The following is an 18,626-nucleotide window of genomic DNA, read 5'->3' as shown; positions in this document are numbered from 1 at the left end:
CTGCTTTAAAAACATTTGGCAATAAAATGGTGTTTTGAAAAGAAAAAACATAACATAACAAGGGATTTCTATTTTCTCTATTTTTGATTTATAATTGAAGAATAAACAACTTGTTGAGGAAAAATGAAAAAAAATTGAGACTGATGACAAAATGTAATTATGAAATAAAGTGGAAAGTACACGTGTAAAGTTGCTATTCAATTCAATTCAAAAATATTTACCATGTTTGTGATTTAATGTGTTTTCTAGGTTTCCACATTTTTAAAACAAAAGAGATAATTTTATGTTCTTAATTAATGCTTTTATAAGAAGCTCACAAGATAATGACATTGCAATTGTTGTAATGTAGGCAATGCAAATACTTTAAATACGTTTTTTTTATTGAGAGGAAGTCCTATACAAAGAACATCAGACAAGTGCTCCAATATATATGTAACAAAAAAATAAATATAAAATTCCAGTGAAATTAACAGAAGTAGGGAGAATGACACATGAACGAGTGAATAAATAAAATATGAAAAAGAAAAAAAATAAATGAAAAAATGAATAAGTAAAATATAATTACAGTATTCATCTTTTTAAAAAAAACTTCTCGTATACAGGACTGTCTCAGAAAATTAGAATATTGTGATAAAGTTCTTTATTTTCTGTAATGCAATTAAAAAACAAAAATGTGGATTCAGTTGATTCATTACAAATCAACTGAAATATTGCAAGCCTTTTATTATTTTAATATTGCTGATCATGGCTTACAGCTTAAGAAAACTAAAATATCCTATCTCAAAAAATTTGAATATTCTGGGAATCTTAATCTTAAATTGTAAGCCATAATCATCAATATTAAAATAATAAAAGGCTTGCAATATTTCAGTTGATTTGTAATGAATCCAGAATGTATGACATTTTTGTTTTTTTTATTGCATTACAGAAAATAAAGAACTTTATCACAATATTCTAATTTTCTGAGACAGTCCTGTATATCGGTGGATAATACTTTAAATGCGTTCAGGTGTCAGGTGTCTTTTGTGTACGTCACAGTATTTAATTTTGCTCAGGCGCGGTCGGGGCAGACCCGACAGGTCCTTCACTGTTGACGATGTTAACGCTGAAACTTAACCAACATTGCGTTATTGTTCCTTCAAATCAATGTTTACACGTATTCACAAATGTCTAGTGCGACATTTAAGATACTAAATGGCTAAAGCTACATGTCGACCCAAGTAAAAGGTGAGTATTATTGCCGTATCTGCTTTAAACAAAGGTGCCGGAGCCAGCAGAGCTAACAGTCACCAGACCACTTGGACATTTTCCTCATTTTAAAGTTTTCATGATTCAAAATAGCTTTCATAACATTATAAAACTGAAACTGACATTGTTCCGTATTCAGTTGTTGTTTCAGGTTTATTCGGCTTATATTTGGGACTAAAGTAAGCAAGCCTGTGACATAATACCCGTCTGTGGATTTAAAGTTTAAACTTTAAATTCAGGATTAGCGATTTGTTATTGACAAATGATCAATTATAATAATAATTAGGTGAAAATTAAAGTAATGCGTGATTTCCTTCATACAAGTAGAGAGGAACAGGTATGACGTAAATAGTTACTGAAAATAACACAAGATTACACAGCAACAGGGTTTTAAAGTCCTCGGGACTTTTATCTATTTTTTATTAAACCTTTATTTACCCAGGAAAGCAATTTAAGAACAAATTCTTATATATATATATATATATATATATATATATATATATATATATATATATATAAAAATAGTTAGTATTTCAAGTTTAATCAGGCAGGGTCGATTTAATTTATTGATCTCAGTGTCCTCTATCATAGAGACAAGTTATTTTGCCATTTACATCCACACCAAATAACCAGGGCTGGGGATCGATTCGAATGTCAAAAATCGATTCAGAATCGATTATCACAATTTGATTCCGATATTGATTTGGGCTAGTGTTAATAAAACTGTTTTTTTGTGCTGTTGCATGAATTATATGACTGTAGTTATGCAACATATGAACACTAGTATTATATTGAGATTCAACAGCAAGTATTGGCAGATAATGATGCTGTAAGGACCAATCAGCTCCCAGAATGCTGATATAACTGCTTTCAGAAACATTGTGTGGGGCAGAATTACCAAACAGATCGAGGGCAGCAAACAGAAGCCGTATGAAATCGGTTTTATTTTTTACCAAATCCCTTTTTTATTTTTTCCATTTTCTGTCTTTTTTTTGTTTTTTTTTTACTTTTGAGAATTTGTATGTAACCCCAAGACAGTATATAAAGTAATGAAATATAGACAATTTATGCAATTATAACTGAAAACTTTAAAGTTTTCATACCTTTAAACATATTTATAGGCAAAAACATGGCACAAGTTATTCTCGTGTCCAACAAAACATTCCTTATTTGGGCATAAACAAAAAATACCAAACGTTGGAATGTAATGATGAAAAGAAATCGATCTTTAGACGTACAAATCGATTTTTAGGAATGAATGAGAATCGATTTAGAATCGGAAAATCAATTTTTTTCAACACAGGCCTAGTAATAACAATAATTAAGAAATGCTAAACCTCTCATTTTTGGTGTTATTACTCAGGAAAGAGATTGAAAGCAGTTTCTGTTTCATTTCTCTTTTTCAGTTTTAGATTAGGCAGGTCTGCACTGACTCAACCATGCCTCAGAAACCTCAGAAGAATGCCCAGACTGCACACTACATCGAGCTGGGGGGGTACCAGTACTGGCCGGTGCTGGTTCCCAGAGGTATCCGGCTGTACTCTTATGAACAAATCCCTGCGTTTCTGAGGGAGAACCCCTACATCACAGACGGATACAGAGCCTACCTACCCTCCAGGCTGTGTATCAAAAGGTAAGCAGTGATTTGTTGTTACACACACAGACTAATGATGATTTTTTTTATTTATTTTTTTGTCCTTGCTTGCTTAAATGAGGCTGAATTACAATTCAGCGTTTGGTTATTACTGGGTTTGACACTTGATATCTTCTTCCTATGTATTGGAGCAACGGCAGTTTGTCATTCAGTTATGATTATGTCTTTTTCTAGAGACGTCCCCATCAGGTTTTTTTGGCCCCAATCTGATTCCGAGTCATTTGATTTTGAGTATCTGCCCATACCGAGTCCCGATCTGATACTTTTGTAACACATTAAAAATAAAGATGCACTGATCGATCGGCAACCGATCGGGATCGGCCAATAGTGCCCCTATCGGTTTTGATCGGAGTCCTCAAAATAATAGTTAGAAGCAGGCTGATCCGATGACGTTTACAACAACACATCTCAGACCCAGGTCTCCTAAGGGGGCGTGGCGTCTCTACAAAACATCAACACTGAAATTGGCGTTGCCGGTGCGGGAGTTTTACAATGTCCGAATAGGACAACAAATTTGCTGTTTGCAAGGTCCAAAGGAGATACCCCGAGGAGTAATGTTACGGTACAAAAGAATTTCAATACAACGAAGCTGATGGGACATTTGAAAGTTTCACACACGATGTAGTATATTGAGTTGTCAAAGTTGGCTGCTGCTAAGGCAGAGAAAGAAAAGTAGCGTGCGGCAACACCACTAACTCAGCTGTAACAGAGACCTATAAACGGCAACAACAAGAAAAATAAAGAACTATATCGTAAGGTAATTCATTCATATGCCTTGCTCATCAGCCCTTTTTAATTGCAGAAGACATCGGATTTAAACACGTCGTTAGCTGCTCGTATCCGCGGTATGCGCTGCCGAGTCTTTTAGGAGAAGAAAATTGACATTTTCAGCTTCGTATCTAAGTTTCGAGACCGTCTTTGCACGGCGAGTCAGAGAACCTCAGACATCTCTATCTTTTTCAATAGTAATTTTTTAAGTTTGCTTATTTTGCTGTGCAGCCTCTTCATCCTGTCCAATGAGTCGATGAATATCTGGAGCCATTTGTTGGGCTTCCTGCTCTTCTTCTGTCTCGGGGTATACAACATGTCGTCAGTGCTGCCGGCCATCGGCGCCTCCAGAGAGGACTACGTGATCTACTCCATCGGAATCTTCTGCTTCCAGGTACGCTGCTGAGTTTTCCCGTTTTGTCATCTAGTTTTTTGCCTTTACATAAAAGCTGGAGTCTATTTCCACTCCTGCATATTTTGTAAATAGAGCTGCATGTTGACTAAAACACAGAGAAGTACTGGTGTCACTCCTCTGTTGGTTATTTCCAAAGACGGGTAGAAGTTTCAAACTGGTTTTAAGTCACGTTGCAGCGCGGAAACAGTCCTCAGGGTGTGTAATGGTTTGCTTTTAACAGTTTATTCTGGAGATTCTGCTGTAACTCTTCTTAATCTCACTGCTGCCTTCGACACAGTGGATCATGACATTCTTATCACGATTAGAGCAGTCTGTTGGCGTGAAGGCTACTGCACTTAAATGGCTTAAGTCCTATTTATTAACTTGGACAGTTTTCCTCCTCAGAGGCCCCACTTAAACACGGCGTATCTCAAGGCTCTGTTTACTCCCTGTTATTTTCTTGCTACTTGTTTCCACTGGGGTCCATTTTACATGTTTTTCTACATGTACATAATCTTTCTTACTGTTTAATAATGGACTCAGTTTATTTATTTCATGGGAAATGGTCTTGTAAACGTGTCCAGGCTGATGTGCTGCATGATCGTCACTGGTGTCTTTACTGCTCGGCATTGTGTTGACACAGACCCGGATATCTGCTTTTATAGCATCTCCACACCCATTGACAACCAGGTCATCAGTTCCTGTTGATTACAGTGTAATATATCATGTTTTGTTCTTTATCTGGGGCTAATTTGAAGACCTAATAAGGACCAGATGTCAAATGACACTCAGCCTTTCATGTTATTACAGTATGATAAAATGAAAAACAGTCATTGATTATTGGATGACAGGAGACGTCGGTGAGGAATTACAATGAGTCTGTACCTGAATGTGGTAGAACTGGTGATGTTTTGAGTCTGTACACTGAAACGTTCGCCGATGCTGTGTTTACTTCTCAGCTGTGCATGCTGTGCTCGGCGGGTTATCACGTGTTCTGCTGCCATCGCTCAGAGAAGACCAGCCGCCGCTGGATGGCGCTGGACTATGCCGGCATATCGATCGGCATCTTGGGCTGCTACGTTCCCGGAGTCTTCTACACCTTCTACTGCAACAACGTGAGTTCATCTGCAACCCCAAAGTTCTCTTCCCCTTCATTCAGCCTCGATCAGATGGCTCTTCATCAAAAATCCTGATGTTGCTATTTTATTTTTAAAATTACTCCAGTTTTTGAAGCTACTTCAACCCTCCTGCGTGCGTGCGTGCGTGCGTGCGTGCGTGCGTGCGTGCGTGCGTGCGTGCGTGCTAGGGCTGCACGATTCTGGACAAAATGAGAATCACGATTTTTTTGCTTAGAATTGAGATCACGATTCTCTCACGATTTTTTTCCAATATAACTTTTATTGCACTTATTACTTTAACTTTAACAGCTGAACAAAAATATAATAACAATAAACATCTCTTGTCTTCTTTACACAAACCTTTGAATAATTTAAACAATAATAACAATTTTGAACAATATTTGTTCCTCCCTGAGTTGAACACCCTTTCAGAAAGGGGACTTGTAACAGATCCTGTAGTTCTGAGGCAACAAATTATTCCTCTGGCTGCTTTTTGCTGTAACAGCTGACATTGAACATAAAAACAATAAACATCTCTCTTGTCTTTAAATAATTTTAACAATAACAATTTTAACAATATTTATGTGCAATATGTGTCAGGTGATGAGAAAGGTAGATGTTTCTCCAAATGTAATCCACAATCATTAACAAAATATAACAAACATGACAACATGATAGTTGACCATGACAGGACTACAACAACCTAGAAATAGGCCTAGTCCTTTTTTTATGCAGCCATCTTTATAAAAAAAAAAAAAAATTTTTTTTTTTTTTTTTTTTTTTTTAAATCGTCGTCATTTGGAAATGAGATCGCGTTCAAGCATGAATCGAGATCGCGATTTTTTAACGATTAATCGTGCAGCCCTAGTGCGTGCGTGGGCGTGGGCGCGCGCGCGTGCGTGCGTGGGCGGGCAAAACGATGAATGAACAATGTTAATGAAAGGGAATGGTTTGAAGTAAATCATATATCTTTTTAGGGTTTAAATTATTGTTTTCAGAGAGGGAAATTCAGGTGACAGCAAGTGGAAAATAAAATTAATTTAAAAGTCAACTGAATTACTTTTGAACAACTGAATTACTTTTGAACATGTGTTGGTTACTTTTTATCAAATTATGCACATGACAAGATATATTTCTTCCCTGAATAAATATTACATTTGAATTCAAATGACGACACAAAGGGAGATGTTTTGGCTGCAGTGAATCTCGGTGAGTAACTGCTGTCTGCAGAAACAAGAGTTCACCTTTTCATTTAATCCTGAATTATTTCGACTCCCTTCTTGCCTCTGTTATTTGTGTCCTTGTCTTCTTTTTCATTGTCTAATTAGTAAAATGACAGGCTGTTCTTTTAACTTTAGGTTATTTAAGTCTTTGGAGGTATCTTTACTTCCATTTTCCAAAACATCCAAAGACATGTAGTGTTCTTGTGTGCTTTACTGACGGTTATTGGTTTTCCTTCAGTCTGTGTAACGGCTGATACATATCGGTACTCCACAAGAACACACACAGTTGTTCTTGTTCTCAAGGCAGCCAGAACAAAATGATGTCATTTTTTGTTCTCGCTTGTTTGTTCCCAACACATCTGAGCAGAACCTTTTTTATTTTTTTTCTCATGTAGCGTGTGAGAAATGGCATGTGATTGGTCAGAAATGTAAAGTGGGCTTGGTTAATGCAGAGTGCTGTTTGACTGTGTGGAGGCTGTTTTCTTGTTTCTGTGGCCGTACGTGTGCAGGCTCGTCAGTTCTGCTTATAAGCGACTGGGCGGGGCTTGTTTCAGGTATGAACAGATCTGCTGCCTCTTATACTTATTTGAATTCAACTGTAATATTTATTCAAGGAAGAAATGTATCTTGTCATGTGCATAAATTGATAAAAAGTAACCAACACGTGTTCAAAAGTAATTCAGTTGACTTTTAAATTAATTTTATTTCCCTCTCGCTGTCAGCTGAATTTTCCTCTTTGAAAACAATAGTTTAAACCCTAAAAAGATGTAAAAACTGGCCTCAAATCCTCAGATTCATTAGTGCTCCAGCTCATTTAGTCTCTTGTTAAATCCTGTTTCCGTGGATTTCTGAGTTACTTGCCATTTATCCTTCAAACCATTCCCTTTCCTTTCATTTAAAATTGTTCATTCATCCAGGAGGGTTGAAGTAGCTTCAAAAACTGGAGAAATTAAAAAAAAAAAAAAAAAAAAAATGGCAACATCTGGATTTTTGATGAAGAGCCATCTGATCGAGACTGAATTCTTTGAATCGCTGCTGATGTAAGTACAGCAGCATGTGAACCCCTTGGAATAGCTTGGTTTTGAGTATTATTTGGCACAAAATCTGATATGATAGTCAAAGTCTCAGTAAGAGACAAATACAGTATATTTATAATATAACAGTTGTAATTTCGAGTGTTATTATTGAACCCACCAATTAAGATTTTAGTGCTGGAGGAAGCGTAGACGCGATACTAAACTCTTTGCACTCAGACACAGTTGGTCCGTGGACTGTTGGGAGTCTGAACACACTGACATACGTTGTCGTACCTGTGCGTCATGAAGACCAGCTACTCTTGATCACATGTCTTCCAAGGTCTGTGGTCCTCATCGGCATCTTACGAAGAGAAAACTTTAAATGTTTGGGTGCCTTTTATCAGTCAAATTAACTCTAAACTGTAGTAGTTCTTTAAAAGCGACTCAAAGCCGCTTTAAAATATCAGAAGTTGGGAATTGCGTTTCTTTTAGGCTTGTTTTCTCGTAACTGTGACTCATTATGGGCTTGCGCGGAGCTGCCATCTGTGTTTCGGGCTGCGTAGTGTGGAGAATCTCTTGCATCTCTGCACCGCTCTGACATTGATTGCCTAGAAATGTTACCAAACTTTAGGAGCAGGAAGTGTCCACACAAATGACTGCAGTGCACGGTACACACACAGTCTTCCTCTCCACTCACCTTCCAAGTATTTGAGATGATACGACCGCAGGTCTTCGCCTTACTCGCCAAACATCTTCATTAACAGAAGTAATATATACATTCAGGAACCCACAGTTTCTTATTTTCCTTGTGAGATCTGGCAACTCTGCTCTAAACCTCACCTCCAAACTTGCTTCAACTTGTCTTCGGCTCCAGCACTGAATGGGTAACAAGTGCACTCAGTCAGGGCGGAAGTACATTGTGTTTTTTCTATGTGTGTGACTAAATTTGAAACATTTTATTGTGAGTTTATGCAGAAAACCGGTTAATTCCTAGGCTTTCACATGCATCCTGCCACTTCCAGTGCACGGAGCATCGGCGGAGCAGCTCAACATCCTCGGCCCGAAGAGGCAGTAATTAAATACCGAGCCAAGTCCGGGTCTGCTCGTTGACTCGTTGTTCCCGTTGAAGCAACACAACACCTTTGCCGTTTGGAAAACAGCCCCTGCTGACACGCTAGTTTCAGCTCCTCATTCCAGCCGCCCACCACCACCTCTTTTTTATTTATTTTTTTTCCCTTTACTCCTGAAGTGTTTGGCCGGGCTCCTTACTCCCCCACATATTGGAAGCGCCGGGTTATTTTGCCCCCAGAACGTCGCTGAAATCTGCTGCAGCCCAAACCAGATGGCTGAATTCACGGAGCGATCCGTCACTCCTGTTCCCCACCATATGACGCTCTCAAGTCTCAGCGAAGCGCTCCCCCCCCCCCCCCGTTCACGCCAAGACTGGGGCTCTGCTTCAGGGCGGCTTCACTCCAGTGGCAAGCCAAATTCCTGAAGAAAAACACTTTTTAAAAATATATATTTAGCCCCCGTTCAACTCTCGTCTCATCAGACCGCCGTGTCTTGAGATGCGGCACTAGAGAGGAGAAGATGTGGTCTGTGAGGAGGAGAGGAGCTCTGAGAAATTTGGCTGAAGCAGAGCGGGGCCTTGTTTCGGGTGCAAATTTATTCACTGTGAAATTCAGCAGGACTCCTCGCATGAGGACGTGCGACTGGACGGAGGCCTGCATCCACACAAACGGACAGACGGGACCGAGACGAGGCTGTCCAGACTTTCCACAGATACTTTAAGAAGTTTAAATATCAAGAACAGATCTGAGGACGGCATGCTGTATGTCTGTGATAACAACCGAGACAGTAGGACGCTGATTTTCTTTGATTTTTCTTTTTTTTTTTTTTTAACACATGCAACACACTTCTCCTTCTGCAGTTTCAGTGAAATGCAGCCAGGAGGAGAGTACAGGCCAAAAAAAAGAGCTTTTCCTGAGCCAGAAGCTTTCGCTTTTTTACAGTTCCAGTCCTGCTTGTGTTCTGGAGGCCGGTACCTGCACGTTTGTTCATGTCTCGCTCTCAGACGGAGACATGGGCGCTTTTACTCTGGCTGATATTTAATGATGCATGATGATTAGGGTGAAAAATACCTTTTAATAAAAACATTGTCTCTGAAAACAATAACAATACAGAACACGTATCTGCCAAACAGCTGAATAGTCATATTTGGTGTAATATAATATATATGCTGTGTAACTGCTGCATGTCACGGAGGTTGTCCTGCTTCCTGTTGAGCTCATATTCTGCTGATTTAAATATGCGTCACTATTTTATATGAGCTGGGCATCTTTCTAACGCAGCATGAAGATGTATTTAAATCCTTTAACGTCCCAGTTTTCCTGCAACGTTCCTGTCAAGCCTTGGCAGCAGTTTCCTCCTTCGCTTCTGGTGAAATGAAGACATTTTGCTGACGTGAACCTAGTGTTGTTTTTGTCAGCCTGTTTCAATTTGAGTTTTTTAGTCTAGTCTTTGGGTCAAGCTATCATATTAGTTTTAGTCACGTTGATTCTCCTTTTAGTCGTGTCAAGTTTCAGTCGACTAAAAGTCTCAGCATTTTAGTCTTATTTTAGTCAGAATTGTCCAGGACCATTTTAGTCTAGTTTTAGTCAAAGATTGTATTTATCCAAACCCTTTTTACAATTCAAACAAGGTTATCTTATTATTAAATTATTGTTACCTTATAAACTCAAGAATTCATTCATTCCAGATACAGAAGACTCTAATTTATGTTTACAACATATTTATTTTTCCATATTTCTCCCCGTCGTTTTTGACGACACATTCGGTTTTCTTTTCCACATCTATGAAGGAAAGTGTATCCAAAGACGTTTCTCTATTTAACTTAGTTTTTAATTGACGTGAACCTAGAGCTCTGCGTTAACGGCATCAGCCTCTAACCTGCAGCTGCATCTTCTGGATCTGATTCCCCGCTGCAGCGACTGGGATTGAGGACGTGACGTCACCCAGCAGCAGAACTAAACCAGAGGAAACTACTGAAAACATGGATATTAAGAATCTTTGTTAGAATATTTTGTCTCGTTTTGGTCAACGAAAATGAAGACACATTTTAGCAGAGTTTTTATTTTGTAAGCTACATTTGTCTCGTTTTTATTCCTCTACAATATTGCATTATATATTTAATTATCGTTATCGTCACATGACCAGCATTTTCGTTGCGTCTCATCTCGTTTTCCTCAGGTGATAAATGTTCGTTGACGACGATATTTAGTCATAATTTTCGTTTATGAAAGCAACTTTACGTGAACCTCCCTCTCTCTGGTTCCAGTACTGGCGGCAGGTGTACCTGGTGACGGTCCTGGCCATGATCCTGGCCGTGTTCTTCGCTCAGATCCACCCTCAGTACCTGCTCAAGCAGTGGAAGCAGCTACGTTCGCTCATCTTCTGCTCGGTGGCCGGGTACGGACTCATCCCAACCGTCCACTGGATCTGCATCACGGGAGGCTTCTCCTCGGAGCTGGTCCAGGTAAGACGGCCCCGTTCTTCCACAGCAGTCACATCCGGACTACCTTTATCAGTGGATTAGTTTAAAGAATTGTTTGCTCTTCTCAGGCTTTTGTCCCGAAGGTTCTGGGGATGTACTTCATCGCAGCATTAGCCATAGTTTTCTACGTTTCAAAAGTTCCTGAACGCTATTTCCCAGGTAAGACGCCTGCGTGATGATGGTTGATAACAGAGCTGCAGTACCGTGGTACCTGAACCGGTCGGTTTCACGTCCCTGCAGGTCAGCTGAACTACCTGGGCTCCAGCCACCAGGTGTGGCACCTGCTGCTGGTGCTGATGCTGTACTGGTGGCACCAGTCGTCAGGCTTCCTCATGGCCTACAGACACAGCCAGCCCTGCCCTGAAACCCCCCCGCACAGCTAGGAGGCTGCTCGGCCCGACGGACCCGGGTCTGGAGGTGAGTGACACGAGTCTCCGAGACGTCACTACTGAGCCCCGTCATCGAGCAGCTTTCAGCGCCTCCTTTTAATCTCCGGAGTTGATCTAGAGCTTAGTTCCAATGGATGTTCCAATCAGGTTTTGTTGGCCCCGATCCGATTTTGAGTCATTTGATTTTGAGTATCTGCCGCTACCGAGTCCGGATCCAATACTTACACATTAAAATAATAAACAAATGAAAAATAATATTCTTCACCTTATTTTTATCATTTAGCTCTTAAAACAGTGCCGTTTTCATTGAGGTAGCTTGAACAATCAAGTAATATTAGTGAAACTATTAACTGGTAAAAATATTGCAAGTTTAAACAAAAATTTTAATGAAATAAAAACAGCAGCTCAACTTAAAATACCCAGCAGGCAGGTAAACAAATAAGCAAATAAAAGTGCAACAGTGTCATAAACAGGGGTGCACAAGCCGGGACTCGAGGGCCAGTCTACTGCACGTTTTAAATGTTTTCCTGCCTCAACACAACCCTGATAGACAAGGCTGTGTCACCAACAGAGTTGTGTAAACCTTGATGACATGTTGATGACGACCAGTGATTAGAATCAGGTGTGTTGAAGACGGGGAAACATCTAAAACATGCAGTAGACCAGTCCTGGAGTCCTGGCTTGTGTGCACCCCTGGTCATAAAGAATGGCAGTAATGTGCTTTGACTCTTAACTTCTCACTGTCCTTTTCTGGCTTAAAGAATAAGATGTTTGTGTTTGAAGTGACCTACGATCTTCGTCGCAGTAGCAGGGTCTCCATCACGCTGCATTGAGGGAGACGACACAGACGCTTCTTTTATTACTAGACTTAACTTTTATTTTTGCCTCCGCTGCAACACGGCTTTGTGCAGATCACCACAAATAACTTTATTGAACTCACTTTACATGACGCAGCCCACACTCCGCACCCATAGCTTTCTTCATATTAGCAGCGTTGTCGTGCAAATTTACATGGATCCGTTGCTTGTTGATACAAGTTGTTTAGCATTTGTTTGACGCGCTGATCAAAATAATAATAATAAAACATATCTGATCCCTGATCGGGGTGCAACGTCCGATTTCGATCAAGTCTGAAACAACGTGATCGGATCGGGACATCCCTAGTTACTTCAGACGGAGGGATACTTCAGGAAAACGAGAGGATCCTGACACGCGTCTTATGATCGGTCAAATTCCTTCTTTTAGGAGAAACATGTGGACATTTTCAGCTTCGTACCTGCTTTTTTTTGCGGCCATCTTCACATGGCGAGTCAGAACCTTTCATGTCGACATGACGGCAGGTTAAACACATAAATATGGGCTCATTTCTGAGCCTCTCAGGTGTGATGGTTCCTGACGTGTAAGATCTGATTCTCCCCCGTGCAGGTCAGCGGCGACGGCCAGGCGCGCTGGGGACCGGCCTGCAGGGGTTTCAGACGGGACGGTCTCACCTGGAGGAGTGGAGCACCCGGCCGCTGCGGACCAGAACCAGAACCAGCCCATGATGTGAGGTGACACGTCCAAGTTCTCAGATAAAACCGGACTCAACATCTGGAACTGCAGCACATCTGCACGCATGTTTAAGTTTCTTCTCGTGTCTGCAAGTGCCTGTAAATGAACCCATGTAGCTTCTACATCCCCTACATTTGTTAATAGTTTTTCAGCTTCAGTACAAGTGTTTTGTAAAAGGTTTTCCTTTTTAAAATGAAACAAGACCCTGAGGACGTCTGAGCGTTTGACTCCCATAATACCCAGAATCACTTTGTGACGGACCGACCACTGAAAACAGAAAAAAGGCCAAAGACTGTTGTTAAATCTGAACCATGTATGAAAAAGTTTAGGAAACGTCTGTACAGTTACTCAGGTTTTAGTACCAGATGCTGCAGAACTTGATGTTTTGTTTTAATACCGACGTTAAACTTAAGAAAACCTTTCCGGCACTGACGAGCGTCTGAGCTGCAGCTACTGACACGTGCACTAAAACCGGGATCCTCCAAACGGTCCTGATGTCAGAATCCAGACTAGCGACCACTAAGTTACTGCAGGAGTGAAGCGCCGTGGACTTGAGCGTGTTGGGCCAACGCGGCCGAGGCAGCTGGGGTTCTACTCGGACTTGATTATTATTGTTATTTGACTCCATAAGACTAAATAACTTACCTGTACGAAGTCTCCAGAGGCCTGTGTGACATCAGGGTTCATCAACTAGATAACGTTGATCTGCGGCTGCAGGAGTTCAGCACCGGGTCAAAGTAAACCTCAGCGACATTAACGGACTCCTCGCATAATCTCTGTGCATAAATCAGTCAGCTTTCGACCACGCTAGTGTTTTAATGACTTGATTCAGAAATGCAGCAGATGAAACGGTTCATATTTAGTCCCGGTAACGCTAGGCTGTCTGCATGATCGCCCTGGTAAAGTCCCGCGTATTTGGTTGCCGTGACGACCTGAGTAACGTGGGTTCAGGGTAGGAACGAACCGAGTACCGTGTAGTTTAGGAGCGATGAGGATAATTCACCTCTAGGATTCAAATCGGTTACTCGGTTTGAAAGCGTGTCATGAAAGGACTCGTTCTGTTACGGAGAAAAATGTAAAGAGGCAGAATTACTTCTAATAAAACCTTTAGTCCATGTTAATGTCTTAGTGTAACTGAGGTTGAATATGTTCAACATGAATTATGTCAGTCGGTTTGTGTTAAAACAGTTGCAGATGTTGGGGCTGCATCCATGTATATTTATGTTTTAGGTTTTTGTTTTTAAATTATTCATCACAAACCTGCTCTGCAGCGTCTGTAAGAAGAGTTTCATACTCCGTCATCAGCGGCGTGTCAGACGCCTTTTGTAGCAGAAGTTTTGTATCTTTTTGTACGAGAGCTATAGACCTGCTGAACTCCATTACGAATAAAATTAACAGATTGTTGAATTTGTTTTGAACGTGTCCTGAATTTTACTTTTATTGCATCGAACATCGTAATACGGAGAATACCACATCTGACCACACAGGCATCATTGGTTCTGACAATCCAGTCAAAGGAGTCGCCCCCTGGTGGTCAGAAGTGGCACTGCTCCACGGAGCGGCTTTAAACAATCCACAATCATTTCCTTCATCATGGGGACAAATTTATATGGAACAGAAATGAACAAGTCCTACAAGAAGACCCAGCTCACGAACTGATTCTTTTAAATAATCAAAGCTCTTTGTAAAAGATGGCCCCTAAAAATAATACACTTTAAAAAACTTCATTATCCAGCAGCTTCAGAAACAAGACTATAACCCTTCAAACCACAAATAACTTCAGCTTTTCTCCCCTAAATGAGCAAAATTAGGTAATTATTTCACCAGGGAATGTTGATGTTGTTCCCATCTTTGATAAATAAAACCTTCGTGTAAGAAAACCAACTTTGCGGCGGTGTAGACGGTTAAAGCAAACGTTACCACGAGGCTGTGAAGCATCAGCTGGACCAAAGCAGGCGGATTCCTCATCGGATCTCTAGAAAAGTAAGTTTCACAAATTCTGGAGGAGAGATTCAATGCAGCGTTGACCTTTATTTCTTATTTCTAACAGAGTTGATTCTCAAGTTCATAAAAAAAGAAAATAAGTTTACTGCTAGTAAACAAACAAACAAAAATAAAAGATTGGTTAGGAGCCTTAATTCAAACCCCAAACCTTTTAAAGAAAGTACGATCAAATTCAATCCCTTCTGGTTTTCCAGGTGAAAGGCAGCACAGCCCGAGTATGCATAGAGGAACGTCTAGTAAAGATAAAACTTAAGTGGTTAAAATCTCCCACGTGATTGGGAACGACGCAGGAGAGCAGCGGCGCGTCGCCCCGAGGTACTGCAAGGGGGGCGGGGCCCGGCCCGGGGAGGCGGGGCCTGGTGAAGGCGGGGCCCAGCTCAGGTAAGGCCCAGCTCAGGTAAGGCCCAGCTCAGGTAAGGCCTCGTGGTGCTACAGACGTGTCGGAAGGCAGACAGATCAAGCGGTCCAGTATCACGCTTTTACAATCACAGTGCAGCTGCTGAGTCGGTCTTCTGGTTCTTTAGGGTCAAAGTTCCCTAAAAGCACCAGATGCAGCGTAAACGGCGTCTTGTGGAAGCGCCGCTCACTCCACAGGATTTACACGTCTTTCTTACTGAAACTAATAAAAGTTTTCTTGGAAAAAAACCCCCAAAAGTTGGAGTTAGATTGTTAGTTTGTCTCTTCCTGCAGCCGGCGGCGGCGTGGGAGGAGTCACTGCTTGGAGGGAAAGGGGGCGGCGCCGAAGGGGTCCAGGTCCAGGGTCTGCGAGGGCGTTTGCTGCTGGTGCTGGTTCTGGTTCTGGTTCTGGTTCTGGGGGCCACCGTGGACCACCAGCTCTGTGAAAGGCACCGCCCCAAAATCATCCATGAAGTCTCCGTCCGTGTAGGCGGCGTGGCGGGGGCCGTCCTGCGGGGGGAAGGGCTTGGCCCCGAACGGGTCCAGGGGGTCGTCCCCCCCCGGACCTGGGGGCGGGTCCACCCCGATGTTCTCCTTGGAGTCGGAGGTGCTGAGCAGCTCGTTGCTGCTCTGCGAGTCCCGCCGCCCCACCCGCTTGTGCCGCCGGACCTTCTCCGGGGTGCGGTAGGGCGGCTTGCCGGCCTTGCGCCCCCCCGTCGGGGTCCCGTGGTGCCGCTTGCCGTTGCTGCCCCCGCCCGCCGCCGCGTCCTGCTTGGTCTTCCTGTGGCGGGACGACAGCTTCGTGAGGCTGCGCTGCTTCAGCCGCTGCTGCCGGGGGCTCGCCGCCGCCACCTGGAAGAGGTCGTCGGCGCTGCGCGAGGTCACGGGGGGCGGGTCCGGCTGGAAGGGGGAGAAGCCGAAGGGGTCGACGGCCTCTGGGGAGAGGGGCGGGGTCTGGCCCGTGGGGGCGTCGCCGCCGCTCCTCCCCGACCGCGACGGGTTCCGGCTGAACGGCGCCTTGGTGAAGACGTCGAAGTCGTCGGCGCCGCCCTGCCTGAACGGCGCTTCGCCGAAGACGTCGGCGCTCCGGGGCGCCGCCGCCCCGCCGAAGGGCACGGCGCCGAACACGTCCACGGCTCTCGCCCCACCGGGCAACACGGGGGAGGTGATGGGAGCCGGGCCAGAACCTGCCGCCGCTTCACCGCCTGCAGGTTTCCTCACGCGACCTTTGACCCCGGCGGGTTCGCAGTCCGAGTCGTCGTCGTCCTCATCCTCCGAGTCCATGAGCAGGGGCCTCTGGCCCAGGTTCTCCGGCTCAGTGTCCTCGCCGTGCTCGCTGTTCAGCACCTCGTCCTCCTCGTGCTCCTCGTCCTCGCTGCTCTTCGGAGACGGCGGGTCCGACTCGAAGTCGCTGTCGGAGTCGTCGCCGGGCCTGCAGCCGCTCCTCTTGCTGGGCTTGTGCTCCCTGACCGGTGGGGCCGAGACGGGCTCCGGGTCCGGGGCGCCGCCCTCCTCCGTCGTCGCACCGGCACCTGCACAAACGGCACAAATGAAACGTTTCCTTATGTGACCCCGGATCAGCTACAGTTTGGAGGAGGAGAAGTTTTTTCTTAATATGTGACATCACTGACTAGGCCTGTGTTGAAAAAAAATCGATTTTCCGATTCTAAATCGATTCGTATGTCTAAAGATCGATTTTTTTTCATCATTACATTACAACTTTTGGTATTTTTTTGTTTATGCCCAAAAAAGGAATGTTTTGTTGGACACGAGAATAACTTGTGCCATGTTTTTGCCTTTAAAGGAGCCGTCTGTAAGAAATGGCCAAAACTGGTACTGCAGTCACTTTCAAAATATTGTTGAGCGGCGTGTACCCTCCCCCTCCTCCCCCCGACCAGAGGTTGCCAGGTAGGCTGCAGAATGTAGCAGGAACGTAGGCTGCCATGGCTGCGATAATTAGAGCCGAGCTGGCAACCCGGATGCCGAAACAATACTGACTTGGTGATTGGGAGATGGGTGGAGGGTGGAGCTTCAGAAACAATACTGACTTGGTGATTGGGAGATGGGTGGAGGGTGGAGCTTCAGAAACAATACTGACTTGGTGATTGGGAGATGGGTGGAGGGTGGAGCTTCAGAAACAATACTGACTTGGTGATTGGGAGATAGGTGGAGGGTGGAGCTTCAGAAACAATACTGACTTGGTGATTGGGAGATAGGTGGAGGGTGGAGCTTCAGGCCAAAACAAAAAATGACAACATAAACATCAGTTGAGGGCTGCAACTCCTCTTTTTAAACTGGAATATCCTGGCTTGAGTGCTGTTGTCAGTGACATAAGTATTTGAAATGAACATGATTTTTAAATGTCTGTTGACATATCGGGGTCATTTTATGATTCGTTTTATTATTGCTCTTACATACAGCTCCTTTAAATATGTTTAAAGGTATGAAAACGTTTTCGGTTTTAATTGCATAAATTGTCTATATTTCATTACTTTATATACTGTTTTGGGGCTACATTTGCATAAAATGCTAAAAACCAAATTCTCAAAAATTAAAAAACGAAAGAGACCGAAATGGAAAATATTAAAATGGAATGTGGGGAAAAAATAAAACTGATTTCATACGGCCTCTGTTTGCTACGCTGTATCTGTTTGATAATTCTGCCCCACACGATGTTTCTGAAAGCAGTTATATCAGTATTCTGGGAGGTGATCGGAATCGAATCGATTATTGACGTTTGAATCGATCCCCAGCCCTGGTTTAGTCCAGTTGGTGTGGATGTAAATGGCAAAATAACTCTCTATGAAAGGGGACACTGAAATCAATAAATTAAATTTCCTGATTAAAAAAATGTTGTTTGTATTTTAAGTTTAAAGTCCCGAGGACTTTAAAACCCTGTTGCTGTGTAATCTTCATACTTGTATGAAGGAAATCGCGCTTTACTTTAATTGTTAATAATCACCCAATTATTATTATTGATCATTTGTCAATAACAAATCACTAATGCTGAATTTAAAGTTTAAACTTTAAGGTATGCAGACTGACATTATGTCACAGACTTACTTTAGGCCCAAATATGAGACGAATAAACAAATGAATACGGAATGTCAATTTCAGTTTCACCCAAATCGATATCGGAATCAAATCGGGATAATCGATTCTGAATCTTAAGAATCTCAATCAATTCTTGACATTTGAATCAATCCCCAGCCCTATTACTGACCTCAGGGCTTAGAAAGGATCCCCCCCTGCACATGCAAATCCCAACCGTTTGACTCTTATTGAAGCAGCAGAAGAGAATCAGAAGCTTCA

General features: G+C 42.7%; 2 protein-coding genes across 4 annotated transcripts in view; one reads left to right on the top strand and one right to left on the bottom strand.

Annotated features, from left to right (window-relative positions):
* Nucleotides 1–1,069: 1,069 nt before the first annotated feature.
* Nucleotides 1,070–14,325, top strand: paqr3a (progestin and adipoQ receptor family member IIIa). Its single transcript, XM_061730666.1, has 8 exons — nucleotides 1,070–1,227; nucleotides 2,655–2,881; nucleotides 3,902–4,064; nucleotides 5,024–5,179; nucleotides 10,759–10,956; nucleotides 11,043–11,133; nucleotides 11,215–11,391; nucleotides 12,789–14,325. The coding sequence occupies exons 2-7, from the start codon at nucleotides 2,688–2,690 to the stop codon at nucleotides 11,355–11,357; spliced, it is 945 nt and encodes a 314-aa protein (XP_061586650.1). The 5' UTR covers nucleotides 1,070–1,227; nucleotides 2,655–2,687; the 3' UTR covers nucleotides 11,358–11,391; nucleotides 12,789–14,325.
* A 26-nt stretch (nucleotides 14,326–14,351) lies between these two features.
* bmp2k (BMP2 inducible kinase) overlaps nucleotides 14,352–18,626 on the bottom strand; it is a 58,428-nt gene continuing 54,153 nt past the window's right edge. For 2 of the 3 annotated variants that reach the window (XM_061730663.1, XM_061730664.1), the window contains exon 16: nucleotides 14,353–16,846. In XM_061730663.1, coding sequence (XP_061586647.1) covers nucleotides 15,630–16,846 — 1,217 coding nt within the window. In that variant the 3' untranslated portion in view covers nucleotides 14,353–15,629. Of the gene's footprint in view, nucleotides 16,847–18,626 lie in introns of all 3 variants that reach the window. The other variant, XM_061730665.1, reaches the window with a different exon arrangement.

Source organism: Cololabis saira, chromosome 9 (genome assembly GCF_033807715.1).
Source record: "Cololabis saira isolate AMF1-May2022 chromosome 9, fColSai1.1, whole genome shotgun sequence".
Lineage (NCBI taxonomy): Eukaryota > Metazoa > Chordata > Actinopteri > Beloniformes > Belonidae > Cololabis > Cololabis saira.
The sequence above is the reverse complement of the archived record's forward strand: the minus strand, read 5'-3'. Positions and strand labels throughout refer to the sequence as shown.